Source organism: Dasypus novemcinctus, chromosome 11 (genome assembly GCF_030445035.2).
Source record: "Dasypus novemcinctus isolate mDasNov1 chromosome 11, mDasNov1.1.hap2, whole genome shotgun sequence".
In the NCBI taxonomy this organism is placed as follows: domain Eukaryota; kingdom Metazoa; phylum Chordata; class Mammalia; order Cingulata; family Dasypodidae; genus Dasypus; species Dasypus novemcinctus.
In genome coordinates this window covers 101,569,217-101,584,363 of record NC_080683.1, presented here as the reverse complement: position 1 = coordinate 101,584,363, position 15,147 = coordinate 101,569,217, and the positions used below count along the sequence as shown (strand labels likewise).

At 37.1% G+C, this 15,147-nt stretch overlaps 1 protein-coding gene and 1 long non-coding RNA gene across 23 annotated transcripts in view; one reads left to right on the top strand and one right to left on the bottom strand.

The window, feature by feature from the left end:
• The window catches only part of TRDN (triadin), a 462,763-nt gene that overhangs the window by 109,104 nt on the left and 338,512 nt on the right, over window positions 1–15,147 (top strand). For all 22 annotated transcript variants that reach the window (XM_058307371.2, XM_058307382.2, XM_058307378.2 and 19 more), the window contains exon 5: window positions 4,760–4,819. In XM_058307371.2, coding sequence (XP_058163354.1) covers window positions 4,760–4,819 — 60 coding nt within the window. The remainder of the gene's footprint in view (window positions 1–4,759; window positions 4,820–15,147) is intronic.
• The window catches only part of LOC131280442 (uncharacterized), a 74,835-nt gene continuing 71,592 nt past the window's right edge, over window positions 11,905–15,147 (bottom strand). The window contains exon 4 of the long non-coding RNA XR_009188039.1: window positions 11,905–12,634. This is a non-coding gene — a long non-coding RNA (uncharacterized lncRNA). The remainder of the gene's footprint in view (window positions 12,635–15,147) is intronic.

The window sequence follows — 15,147 nt, the reverse complement described above, 5'->3', positions numbered from 1 at the left end:
CTAAATTTTCCTTTCAAAAACAGTTACTTTATTTACATTAGAATTATATAGATTTGTGCAACTTTAATATGGTGATTATTAAAATAATCGTTTAATGATCATTGCAATCCAGAAATAATGAATAATCTAAAATATGACTCTTCTGATGTTTATTCGCAAGCAACCTCTTAAATTTTTTTGTATCTGCTTCTCTTGCTTCTCAACACTTCAGTCTCTCACATTGTTTGGTATTTTCTTTTAGAAAAACAGTCTGACTGAGCAGGTATATTGCATTATTACCTCCATTGAATTATAAAGCCTGGCAGCCAGAGTTTAAATTCTTTGAGTTCCTTAAATGAAAGAAACTTGTAAATGCATTTAAAGTCTGGCATGATGAAGGCATCTTCTGCTTATGAGAAAAATATCCTTTAAAGTCTAAATCGATAGCATGCTGCTTCTCAATTGCATAGGAGCCTTTAATGATCATAATTTCCTGGATAAAGTATAAAGAGATAGATGTGGTACACCATGTAGAATCTTCATTGGATTCTTAGACATATGATAGCCAAGGACAGCGACACAAGCTATGGAATTCAATCCCTAAATAAAATGCAACATTGCAATTACACATGCAGAGAGACATTCAGTTGATCATTACTATTCAATCATTAGAAATAAATTCTTTAATTTTGTTTAAGCAAAGGTATGTAGGTATGTTTATCCAATTGCTAGTTTAGCTATGTTGACTATACTTGCCTCTACAGAAATATTAATAGACTTAAGGTGGTATTTCAGTTAAAAAAATTAGTGGTCAATGTTCCTGCCTAAAATTACCCATGCAAGTTATCAAATTTCTGTAAGTAGTGAGTTGAAAAGATTATATTGTCATTTTTCAAAACCATGACACCCACTTAAAATAAAACTGATTGGATCAGCCAGAGAAGAGGGGCTATATTAATTTGTATAAGGCTGAAGTGCAGGATCAGGAAGAGAAACATTGGAGCTTCATCCTGGAAACTGGTCTGAGTTATGGACCTGGGTTGTGTGTGCTCCATTTATCATAGGGTAAGGCATACATGCTTTGAAATATATATAATGCAATTTTTTCAGTCTACTTCTCCTTTAGTTCACTTATTTTTTATTTTTAATTCATTAAAATTTATTAGGAAGGACATTCAACATGCAGACATTTACCTTCCTTTAAGGGTCACTTCCCTTTCATGAATTTGGGAAAGGGAAGAGGAAATGCATTTGCCCCCACTTATTCCTGAGTGAGGTTTTTGATACTGATCTTTTTGAGATTTGTCTTCTTCACCTTATTTTTTGCAGTAAACCCTGCTCACTGCAGTTCTGGTCACAATCTAGAGCAGGAGTTCTTAACCAGGCGTTAAGAGTATTCATTTCATATCACATTACAGTTGTTCCATATCTTGAAAAATCACTTACACTTGTCCATACTTTGAAATTATGGTAGTTGTTAGACCCGGCATTAGTCAGCCAAAGGGGTTCTGATGCAAAGTACCAGAAATATGTAGACTTTTATAAAGAGTGTCATAAAACTATCTGCAGCAACATTCTGAGAAGGGGTCCATGGTTTTTACCTGCCTGGCAAAGGGGTCATTGGAACAAAAAAGGTTAAGAACCCCAAAGCTGAAGGGAGCTAAGGTTAGGTCTGTGCTATTGTATCTTTCATCTGGTCTCCATCTATCTTTCAGGAATCTCTACTGGAGCAAAAAGACTGTCTAGTTCCACCAAGCATAAACCTGCCCAAACAGTGCGTTTCCCAACATCTAAGTTGGCCTAGGAGGCTCTGCCAGGGTTTCCCAGACAGGGATGGCCTTTGGCACCCTCTTCCTACAGAAAGAAGGTAGTTTAGGTCTCATCCACATGCATGAGTTCTAGGATTCCTCATTTACTTTTTCAATGGTCAGCAAGTATATGTTGACATACATACACACACACATGTACCTCAAGGAAAATATTTTTCTAAGTGAAAATTCTAAGATTTTTTTTTTAATTTTAAAAATTTCAACTCATTTCCCTATTGAAATTAATTGTACTAGGTATCTTAGTATATTCAAAGACCAATCTTAATCTTTGATTTTACTTCTTTCATGAACCCTAGTTATAGGGGCATCAATCTTCTCCCTAGCTTCTGATGGGTTAGGTGAGAGGAAAGGAACAGAATGTTATTGGCAGAGGATAATTTGGAGTTTGTTGCTTCAGTTCACTTGTAAAAGACTTCACCCTATGGAAAAACTAAGGATTTAAAAATGTCATTTCCCCACCACTAAGAGTACCGTGGCATGATCCAATAGAAATGCAACATGAGCCACCTGCATAATTTAAAATTTTCTAGTAGCCACATTAAAGAAGTAAAAAGAATATATGAAATTAATTTTAATAACGTATCTTATTTGACCCAAGGTATCAGGGTTCGTACCAAAAAGCAGAACCAATAGGAAATTATATGCTCATATTTATAGATTAAGAGATATATCACAAGGAATTAGCTTATGTGATTGTGGGGATGGCTAAAATGTCAGAAATCCTTAGGACCAATGGTCAAGAAGGAAAGAACACAGGGAGGCTTGAACCCATCATCAAGGTATCCAGTAAGGGAAACCCATGGGTAGGGTGGAACAACATGGGCGCTGGTTAGAGCTTTTGTCCACAGACAGTATTTTCCCTCTCCCAGGGAAGCTCAGCCTGATTTTAAGGCTTTCCAGTGGAATCAGTCAAGTCCACGGAGATTATTCAGAGTAGCATTTCTTACTTAGAGCGAGCTGATTGCAGATTTTTATTATATCTGCAAAATATCTGCAGAGCAACACCTAGATTAGTATTCAATTGAATAACTGGGAACAGTAGCCTAGCCAAGTTGACACTTCAATAAAAAACATCACACTGAATATATCCAAAATATTATCATTTAAACACGTAATCAAAATAAAGTTACTAATGAGATACTTTGAATTCTTTTTTTTCATACTAACTCTCCAAAATCCAAAATATTATCATTTAAACACATAATCAAAATAAAATTATTAATGAGATACTTTGAATTCTTTTTTTTTTCATACTAACTCTCCAAAATCCAGTGTGTGCTTTACACTTACAGCACATCTCAGTACAGACAAACGACATGCCAAAGATTCAAAACACACACATGTCTAGAGACTGCTCTATTGGACAGTGCAGGCCTGGATGGTGAAGAGGAGTGGTCATGCTGGTTATCTTGCATCTGGAGGGCAGTGGTTCTCAAGTGGGGAGAATTTTCCCTACATTGGGCATTTGGCAATGACTGAAAACATTTTGATTTGTCATGACTGGGGGGCGGTGGTGGTGAGACATAAGGGCTACTACTGGCATCTAAAAGCTAGAGGTCAGGGATGTGGCTTTACATCCTAGAGTGCAAAGAATAATCCTGTCACCCCCGATAAAGAACTCATCCAGTCCAAATATCAGTATTGCTAAGGGAGAGAAATCCTGCTGTAGAGTAAGATTTGGAGACATCCAGGGAAGAGACGAAAAATACGGTGAAAGAAGCAGTGGGAAGGAAGTTTCCTATGACCTTCCAAAATTTTTCATTGCACCCTGGATAATCGTTTTTCCAAGAATGTGACAAGTATCTTAACTCTTTTGCATCTCAGTTACCTACCGTATTTCCTTTAGTGGAATCACCCTAGGGTGGAGTAAAATTCAGGGATATGTTGAGGGTAGAGGATGACCATGACATAATAAAATGACTGATTAAAGGGGAAGTGAGGCAAGGAAATCTTCAAAGAGGTTGTTCCCTCCTTACCATGATGAATGAAAATTAGTAACTACCTTTTCTGAAGATATTTATGGTTTTCCTATGGTCGGTCTTGATTTACTAAACAGATGGAAAAAATACAAAAATGCAAATGCAAATTTACAAATGGAGAAATTAAAATGCGTACAGTAGTTAGCACTCTATCAAAACATCTGTGGAATAAAGTTGTGATAAATAACTCTCATTAGCATTTTTCTAAGGAAAATCATGATATTGAAAATGAGGTTACTTTTCAGAGTTAGTGACTGTATTTGTAAACTCTAATCTCACATTTACTTCTATCGAAATTGACTGAAAATCCAGAATTAAGTTCATTTTTTATGTCTTGGAAATGCATATAGACTGAAGCTAGTAGAAAACTGAATATATTCATTAAAACCTGATATTTAGGGGGTAAAATGTAACAACAAACTTGTTCTATAAAATGTGCTATATCTGCTTAGAGTAATTATTGGTTAAAGCAAAGTCAAATGCTGATTATGAACATAGTTTAGAGTCAATACTTCCTGAGATTTATTTCCTATTAGATAGTTGTTACAGTTCATTTCACAAATTCTCAATTTAACATGTAAAAACAAAATCTTTCTAAATGTAAATTACATTCTTATTAGGGATTCTTAATTTGTATTGAGAGTAAATGAAATAAAACATAATTATAGTTTGCCATCAATTTTAGTACTGAAGAAGGTGACAACATATCTCTTTCAATGTGAGTTTTGAAGCTTTTTCAAATAACTATAATTCTGAGATGACTCCAATTTTTCCCTTACTCCAATTAAATGATAAGAGATTTATGTAGCAAAATGTTATAAACACTGTTTCCTTTTTGATACCTATAAGACTGATTGTTAGATATAATATTTTAAACTTTGTGTGGTAATCATAAAGTTTAGGCCATAACTATGGTTTAAATTTTGTACTTTTTCAAAAAGAGTTTTTAAGTGATAATCTCTTTTTCCCTAGAAATACATAAAGAAAAGACTGAAAAGCAGGAAAAACCTGAAAAGAAAATACAACCTAAAGGTAAATGTCTAATTTTATGTTTACTCTTACTTTTACCTAGGATATTTGCCTTTATGAATATATATATGGGAAAGAAAATTTCTGATATACAATATTCTCTTGCTTTAAAATTTTTGACAGTGTTTAAGTACAGTGTTTAATTCCTCAGTTAACTTTAGTCATAAATGCATAAAAATATTCAATTATTTAATGGTTAGACTCAAAGTAACTTCAAAATGTTTGACTATCTTTGAATTATTTACAATAATAAAATAATAAGGACCTTATAATAGGTTTTTAGTTACTAAAATAGCACCACAAACATATATTTTTACTTACTGAGATAACATTCTTTCTTCTTTATTGAGTTACTATATAAGTCAGTATTCAAGTTTTTTAACCTGAATTTTTCAATACTTTAAAATACTTAAAAAATTTTGGATATGAATGCAGAGTCATTCTATTACCTCCCACAAGCTCCAAGGCCCCACAGCTTCCTTACACACCAGCAAGGGTGGTTGAACAGTAAGAACACAATAATTTATATCCCATTAAACTGAACTGAATCCAGTAATTGCAGTATTGCCTTAAATCATATAAATAATGGTCAGCATTTTCTTGTTCATTTTATAAGCATCGCTATTCTGGGGGTGACTCACGTAGTCACAAAACTTTAAAGAAACATGTAGTTATAAGAAACAAAAACATGAAACTGGTCTCTAAAATATGCCCAGGTTACCCCAATGTGTCAGTCACCCATGATTGTGGATGAACCAGGTAAAAGTTAAAATCTCATATTCATCACATTTGTGTGATGCAGAGAAAAAATGAAAGAATCTTCCAGGTTCAGATTTGGAGCTCCATTATTTATTATTCTATGAAAAACTGGTTCATATAAAATAACCTAAATACCATAGCAAAGATAGCTATTTCAAATCAATGAATTTTCTGATTAACTTTAATTACACCAACATATAAATCTATATCACAATGTCATGTTTTGTTATACATTTCACATACAAATTTTTTGTGTGTTTGAGAAACTCAGATATATCTGTAGACGTTTTGCCTTTATTCCTAATGTTAGAGTTCCTTCCAGACTGGTCAGCCATTCCTTGCACAATCAGGTCATTGAAACTTGTTCAGTTGAAACCTATTTGTATTTGTACTTAGGGGACTAATGTCTTCTTACTGTTGTCTTTCCTTTGTTGGTTTTTAGTTCCTTTGGTCAGGGAAATTGGACACAGATCTTAAGCATAGATTGGCCAAGTTAACTGCGACCAAACTGACTATGTGTCTCTATCTGGTGGAGGAAAAACAGAAGCTTCAACTGGTTCCACATGATTGGGGTCTCTGCGGTGTTCTCTTGCAGAATATTTAATAGCAGTGCTGCCAGCGTGGATGCGGTTATGCAGATGGCACCATTTGCATTTTGGACCTGGCTCTATCCTGCTGTCAAAGGCTTAGAGCAGTGGGCTGTAGAGTGGGCTTATTAAACTAGTGAGTCTTGCATAATTAAAACAGCGGATCTGGCTGAAGCTTAAAATACATTTCTCAAAGGTTGGGCTAGAGATCAGTAATCTGAATATATTTCCTGAATAGAGCAAATATATTTTTGGGTAATGACTATTTTTCAAGAAAAAGAAAATAAGGTTTCAGCTTTTCAGTACTGAATTAGGCATTTGAGATAGTTTCTTGCTTCCACAATTTTCCTGCATGGATATAAACAAAAGATTTCATTCACTGTTTAGTATCCTAATTTGTAAACCAGGCAGAAAAACATCTGCTTTTAGTGCCTAAATAGTTGAATGAAAGTAAACGTGATTTTATAAATGTTCATATATATAGATAAACATGTTTTTGTATGTCATATTCCATACCAGTTTTTGTTACATAAGATGGATAGTTAGGAATTTAAATTGCTACCGAGACATTATGAAATCCTATAAGAAAAGACATAATATATCCAAGGTAGTAGTAATCTGTGATGGTTGTAGACAAGAAGCTAGAAGAGGCGAGGAAGGATTCTTCCCTACAGATTTCAGAGGGAACTTGAAACTCCTGAAACCTTGATTTTGGAATTTTAGCCTCCAGAAATGTGAAAGAATTGATTTCTGTTTTAGTCCCCATGTTTGCAGTATTTTCTAACAACAGCCCTAGGAAACTAAGGCACTTAGTAAGTTCAACAATTCTACCAACAAATGTCTTAAATGAAGTATACACCCAGGCTCATGAGACTAACATTAGTTGCCATAAATAGGAGGCCCCAGTTATGACTGTTAAAGAACATTTCCCTGGCCCATGGGAAACACTTAAACTTGTTTATTTACTGAATGAACGAGGAGCACAGCATGTGATTTTGACCAGGAAGGATATCACTGTCATTTTTCCTTCTTTTAGAATAGTCTTGAATTAATAGCCCTGGGTTAGAATCTAAGCTGTAGTAAGTACTGATGGTATGACCTTGGACAAGTCTTTGCACCTGTTTCTTCATCTGTAAAATGGATATAATAGGATTAAATTATTTAACATAACATACAATTCTTAGATGAGTTCTTGGAAAACTTGAAACAGTAAATATCAGATAATTAACTGGTTTGCTTAATCAGTTATTATGATTAAATAAATGACAGTCCCTTAGGTTTGCTATCTGAACTACATCTCTCCTTATATATGGTGCTACTTGATGTCCATCTAATTAGAGACAGAAGGAATTTAGGAAATATCATTCTAAAATTCTGTTGCACAAACTATCTTTACTGCTACTTCACCACTTTATTTGTGCCTCCCTTCTTAAAAAATCAATATCATCTAAGTATTCACCTACCATGTCCAAAAACTATGCTTGGTCTTCTGTATCTAATATCTCAAGAATCCTCACAAAATAATTAAACTTGGTAGGTATATCCCATTTAAAACTGAGAATACTGAGATTTACCTGAACCAAATGACTGACTTATACCATGTCTCAAATTTGGTAAGTTGTAGAGACAAGATTTTGCCTCAGTTTTCTTTAATTTCAAAATCTGTAGCTTTCCCACTATATCTTGTATCCCATTTTCTTTCTTCTTGACTCTTTTGTGTCTAAGTCTCTAATATCAGAATTTTCTCACAGCTGTAGTATCTAAAATTTGTCTCTGAACCCTTAGGTTAGGACCTTGCTATCTGCTGGTTTTCCTCACTGTTTTGCTTGCGCTTCTGCAAAAGTACACGTGGCTAGATATCCACTTTCCTTCTTCCACACCAGTCTGTGTACCATATGGTTTGGCATTAGCTTGCCTAATTCAGTGTTTACCTGAGCACAGGCCCATAGACTTCAGGGACTGTGAGCTCCTCTAAGTCTCCTCTCCACTATTTCTATACTGTTCAAAACTGAGAAAGAGATGTGAGAGTGTTGATCTACATTGAAATGCTAAATAGCTTGTCATAGATGTATTAGTTTCCTATCGCTGCTGTAAAAACTCACTGCAAACTCGGTGTCTTTGAGGACAGTAATTTATTATCTCACAGAATGGTGGCCAGAAATCCAAAATCAGTTTCCCGGGAATGAAATCAAAGGCCACACTGCTTCAGAGACTCTGGGGGAGAATCTGTTCCTTGACTCTTCCAGCATTTGGTAGCTTGTTAAAAAGGTAACATTCACAGACTCCAAAGATTTGGACATGGATGTCTTTTGGGAGGCCATTATGCGATCTACACCAATGGGCTGCACAATTTTTGTCTTTCAACAAAAATGTAAACTTCAATTCATCAGACCCAGTTACTCCAGTTACATCCTGAAATCCAAGAAAAAAGTTCAAGACAGAAGTATTTAGATAGGGGAAAAGAGAATGTATGTCAGATTTTAAAGTGATGGCTAAAAACAAAATACAGCTATTTAAAGGGGAAAACCAAAAATGGCAAAACTTACCAAGTTTACAGTACTCTGATGATGGTGGAAAAATAGCAACATTCTCACATGATTGTCAAAATAAAGATTTTTATGCATCTTCAGGCATCAGCATAACAAAAGAAAGGTGTAAAATTTTTATTGCTAGGGAATGCAGGCTTATGGGAACTATTCAAGGTTTCATTATTTGGGAGACCAGTACTAGATAGAGTAACTCTACTCTAATCTTCTTAGGGAGCAAGCATTTTCAGTTTGTTTGTTTTGTGTTTTCCTGACCATGGCATGTGAAGAGGTCAGTCGTATTGGAAGTAAAACGAAGAATGTGTTTCCGATCCTACAATGATTCTCTTAAAGATACTACAATACCAATTTCTTTTTTTTTTAGATTTATTTATTTATCTCTCTCCCCTTACCCCCCACCCCCACCCCAGTTGTCTGTTCTCTGTGTCTATTTGCTGTGTGTTCTTCTTTGTCCGCTTCTGTTGTTGTTACCAGCACCGGAATCTGTGTTTCTTTTTGTTGCGTCATCTTGTTGTGTCAGCTCTCCGTGTGTGCGGCACCATTCCTGGGTAGGCTGCACTTTATTTCGCACTGGGCGGTTCTCCTTACAGGGTGCACTCCTTGCACGTGGGGCTCCCCTACGGGGGGACACCCCTGCATAGTACCGCACTCCTTGCACGCATCAGTACTGTGCATGGGCCAGCTCCACATGGGTCAAGGAGGCCCAGGGTTTGAACCGCAGACCTCCCATGTGGTAGATGGACGCCCTAACCACTGGGCCAACTCTGCCACCTACAATACAAATTTCTTAATAAAAATTCATTCTAAATATGTATCTACCTTAAATCAAAAACTTGAGAATGTCCTGAATACCTGCAGAATTTCTTAGACAATCCTTTCACATTTTATTAAAGACATTGATAAGATCTCATGCAGTTAATCAATTTTGATATTTGCAAAGGCTGAAAAATAGAGTTTGGAAAGTCTTCTGACCCTCCCACACAACTCTCATCTGACTTCATCCTCGTAATTAACAGACTACTTTCACTCAATGTATTCAAAGCCCAGATTAACAGCTATTGCCCAACATATCTTCACCTGCCTCTAATCTTTGACATAATAACTGGCATCACCATCTACCAATATATTGAAGCATTGTTGCCAGCCATGGTACTCAACCCCAACTGCATTTTAGAATCACCTAGAGAACTTTAAAAGATATCTCCATGTTCAGACACAATCATGGAGCCATTCATGTTTAGGAAGGGGTAGGAGGCTGAGGTTGGAGCCAAGCTCTTTGAGTAGTTAGGGTTAGAAACACCGTCGATAAAACTCATGGTCTAGAGTTCACGTGTATCCCACAGAGGTTTCCTTTGGCCAGTCCAATCTTTAAAATAACTCACTACTAGATTCATTTAGGTGGGGCCTGCCCCTCCTGTTTACCACAGTCTCCACTGTGCCCTCTCTTATCACCCATGGAGTAACCATTTAAACACCTGTCTGTCATCTGCATTTTCAATCCCCACCATAGACTTCTTGACCTCTTTCAATACCAAAATAAAATTCTTCTGGCTCCCTTGTCCTACTCTCTTCACTGTAATTTTACTTTACTCTCACCTCCTTGCCTCCACTGCTGTCTCCTCCACAATCATCTCTCCATTAGACTATGACAGTGATTTCTGAACTGATTTCTCTAACCAACAAAATCCATTGTTATCATGTCCCTCAGTGGACTAAATCCATCTGTTGGCATCTGTCTTAGATTCCTTGGATTGCAGTAAAAACTCCTCACAAACTGAGTGGCTTAAAACAACAGGAAAGTTTTGCCTCACACTTCTGGAGGCTAGAAGTCCAAAGTCAAGGGGTCAGAAGGGCCACACTCTTTCTGAAACTTGCAGAGGAGAATCCTTCCTTATTTCTCCTAGCTTCTGGTGTTTGTCAGCAATCCTTGGTCTTCCTTGGCTCGTAGCTGCATTCTCCCAATCTCTGCATCTCCATCTCTGCCTGACGTTCTCCCAGCAGTCAGATTGTGTCTGCATCCAGATTTCCCTCTTCTTAGAAGCACGCCAATCACCTTGGATAGGGGCCCACGCTAATTTACCTTGGCCTCATTTTAACTGATCACAGCTTCAACGGCCCCATTTACAAATAAGGCCACATTCGTGGGACCAGAGGGTGAGGATATGAACCTGTCTTCTAAGACGATTCGGTTCAACTTATAACAGTGTCACAGTGCCTATGAGATAAAAGCCACTTTTCTAGTCCAGCACAAAAGGCCATCATCATGGGATCAGTGATGTGCCTACAGCTTTCCAGCTTTATGCACTTTACCATTTACCTTCCCCATACCCTGCCCCCCAGCACTCCAGAACCTACCAACCCTGTAGATTTGGGCAGACTACCTATTGGTTAGTCCCTGAGCAAGCACAGCTGCTGTCTCAGAACGCTGCTGTTGCGGGCACTGTTCTCTCTGGCCTGCAGGCCCTCTCTGGTGGGCTTTTGTACAGTTTTTGATTCTCAGATAGAGATCCTTTAAGAAGCCTTCTCTGCTGCCCTCACTCTAGGGCTGTGGGGGCGGGAGGGGCAGGCACCGAGGCACTTTCTCCATGTTAGTTAAATCCAGGCTTCACTTGTCAAAGCATTTCAACATCATATTTTAATTGTAGGCATATTGGTTTAACTGACTTAGAGCAAGAACTGTATTTCTCTTCGTGTATGTTGTAGTTCAGCTCTGCCACTCACCCTTATGAGTCTGTGTTTCCTTATGCACGAACAAAGAGATTCAGGCTTGATGGTCTCTAAGGTTTCTCCAAGCTCTAAATAAAAAAATCATTCCAGCATCTAGCAAAGTACCCAGGACGTGGGGCATAGTCAATATATGTTGAAATAATGAATTAATTAATGAATTTCCTCTATGTGCTAATCTCAACTTGACCCACAGACACTTTTTACATATGACACATATATACATACACACACTGAGCTTTAATTGGAATATTATACTATCAAATGTGTTTGATCAGACACAACTAGAGACTCTGATAAGGAGAGCCAGATTAAAACAAAAGGTATCTGTTACCTATAGTCTAAAAACTTGCATATTGAAACAATAAAATTTATTATATTATCAAAGTAATACAGATTAATTTGGACAATTTGGAAAATGCAGGGGAAAAACCCAACTAACCACAATCCAATTATCCAGAGAAAACTGCTAATTTATTTTTAATTTTTTAATAATTTTTTTTCCTTATGGAGTTGTTTGCTTATTGTATATGTTGCTTTGCTTCTCTTGCAATTGCAATTTTCATTGTTCAGTTTCAGACAACATGCAAGCTTCCATTTAAATATTAAGTCTGACAATTTACAGATAAGATGCAACAAATCAGAAAAGATGAGAACGGGGTGATAAACACACAACTAAATGAAAGAACTTCCAACCAAAAAGCTCCTAGCCTAAAGCAGGGCCTGCTAGGCAGTCACATAAAATACAGGCCACTACCTCCACCTGGGTGAAGGACTGACCGCAGGAATGGGGAGGAAGTTCAAGTGGCAGAAGTGTGTGCTGACAGACGGCACATGCTGGCATGAGCGTGAGCTGGCCGGTGGCAATGGCAGTGTCCTGGAGGGCAGTTGATGTAAATGGAAAACTGGTAGGGGCCATTGGCAATAATAATTCACTTTAATTTTTTTCCCCAGCACTTTCTTTGTGGTACCATGCTGGGCACTAAAAATTCAATGAAGAATAAGACCCAATCCAACGAGAGATACAAATAAGTAAATACAGTTATGTGGCCATGGGGTGAGTTTTCCACAGATTGGTTCTAGAGGATTGATGCTGTTCAAAGGAGATAACTGTCTGCCTCAGTTGCTGAGGCAAACTGCAGGTCTGCTGGTGAGGCTTTCGAGGAATGGGTGGTTTGAAGTTTAGATTTGTACTCTGGAACCTGGAATGGAAAACACCAGAACTAGGTTAACTAAGTTAGGCTCAGTTGTCAAGGCACCCAGTGGGAAGATGGTTACAGGAGCACAACAGAAACCCAATTAGTATCACACACACAAAAGCAGAGGAATGTCTTCAAAAAGGGTGGTTCAGAAGGGTAACACTGATTGACTGGATTAGGATTCCTTAAGTGTCTGGGAAATAATTGCATGCCTGGAATCATAGATTGGCAAGAGATTTAGCTGCAGGTGTGATTCAAAAGGCAAGGAAGCTAGGACATTAAAATGTATCTAAATATTTAGAAGCCCTTTATAAAATACTCTCGAAGCCCACAAAATAATTTAGCCATTCTGTAGTGTATAAACTGTTATTTCTCTCCTCTCTCAGCTGTACTTGATTGACTCCTTAAAGTACAGAATATATTTTCCTTTCCCCTCTGGCTGCTGTGAAAGATAAACCTGGAAAATGAGAACAGAAGGCTTTGCACAAAGCTATGCATTATTTCCTCCATAGTGACTGCTCACTTATGAGGAAGAGATTGCAGTTCTTATTGTGGCGATGCAGCCCCAGGGCAAGGGGAAATTTCCCGTACAATTAAATCAGATTTGAGAACAAAACTAATATTTTAGAATTAAGAAACCCAGTTTGTGATTTAAACCATAGGTATAAGATGAGATTTGTAACAGTATAATTGATAAATCTTCACTCTAAAGTGTAAATATATATGATTTTATTATGAAATAGAAATGCATACGTTATTGAAGGATAGATTATAGATAACATGCTTGGAGAATCCAATCAACACACTTTGGCTTATAAGGACAAGTTTATAGTTTGAACTGTGCCTGGAAGCATAGTTTTGAAGGGAAATAGCGTTAGCTTGACAATGCAGAAAATGTGTTCTTATCCAGCTCTGCCTCAGACTCATGAGTCTGATTTCTTTTCCATGGACAAAGAAGTTCAAGCTAGTTGACCTCTGAAATTCTTACCAGTTTTACTATTGTGTACTTACATTAAATTAAAAAGTAATAAATTCTTCCTTTAAGAAGAATGGGTAATAAAATATGCGAGAAGTTTCTCTACTCAAAAATGCTTTCATAGGGAGCAGATGTAGCTTAGTGATTGAGCTCCTGTGTCCCATGTACTAGGTCCCAGATTCATTTCCTAATAACTCCTAAAAAAAAGAAACAAACAAAAATGCTTTTCTATTGAGTTCATCATTGTTGTCTCTTAAAGTGTGTAGATGATTGTGCTTTATCACAGGGTTGAAACTTTGCAAATTAGTTTTAAAAAATGAAACACATGCACACAAACCTATCTACTGACCGAAAGCACAGCCAGCATTTTTCTTTTTGTGGTAGATGAGAGACTTTGGTTTGTTTTAAGGCTTTAAAATGAATGTGTATTATGTGCTTTTATAAAAACAGATGTTTTAAAACATAGATCTATATAAACTTTATTAAGGCATTTTAAATGTTCACGTATTTAAAATTCATACACTACGTCTGTGCTAATACTCCCACACAACAAAACATAACAAACAAACAAACAGAAATCAGAGTAGCCGAGAAACTGATTAAAAGGAAAATGAATACAATCAACTACAGGTTGTAGGTAACCACATTCCCCAATGTCTTTTATGACACAAAATTGTAACCTTTACTTGCTTATTTCCCATGCGCATAATGTATGTCTTCTCAGAATGATTTCCCTCAGTTTGGGTATTCAAGGTGAGTCCTGTCTGGTAGTTCTGAAGTCCAGTTTAGTATGTTCCAGAGTTTTGGTTAATTAAATTTATGTACTGACCATCAATTGAAGAATATAGGAGCCTATCCTAATCAATATTTTACAAAATTAGGCCCCCAAGATTTTGATTTTCTAACCGAGAGCAGCAATAAAGTCTAACAACCTGGCTCTGGACTGCCTATTGTTTGGCCACTAGGAGGTATAAGAATCCTAGGGTCAAGTGCACTGTGAGTTCCAATACATTTAGGAACCGACACACAGTCTGGCTGGCAGACTGCCAGGGCCAGGCGGGCTGTGAAAGCACAGAGCCCAGCTTGCCTAGTGCTGGAGAGGGACCATATGGGGAGGGCAAGAGATGCCCTCCAGAGTTGAGTTGCGCTGAATGTTCTGGTCATGGAAAGGTCAGAGTCTGGGCAAGTGTGGGAACAGCAGGACCATGCCAATTCAGATGCCAAACATCAGGACCATTCCAACTGGTGAATTCCATTTGTTTTTAATTATCAGCACACCGAAGGGACTTTTGTTTCTTGTAAATAAGGACGAACAAATTAAGCCCTAGCAGGTGCAAAAGCTTATTTTGTCCTGAGCTAAAACTGTCCTGGCTAAGATGTAGCTTGTCAAACTCAGCTAATGACAAGAAAGGTATGTTTTTCTTCTTCCACATAAAATCTCCTGGTTGTGGGTTCTAAGCAGAGAGATGCACAGGCAAATGCCATTGTTGTAGCAAATTATTTTTATTTCAGAGTGATTATTATAGCAATAACTGTTACA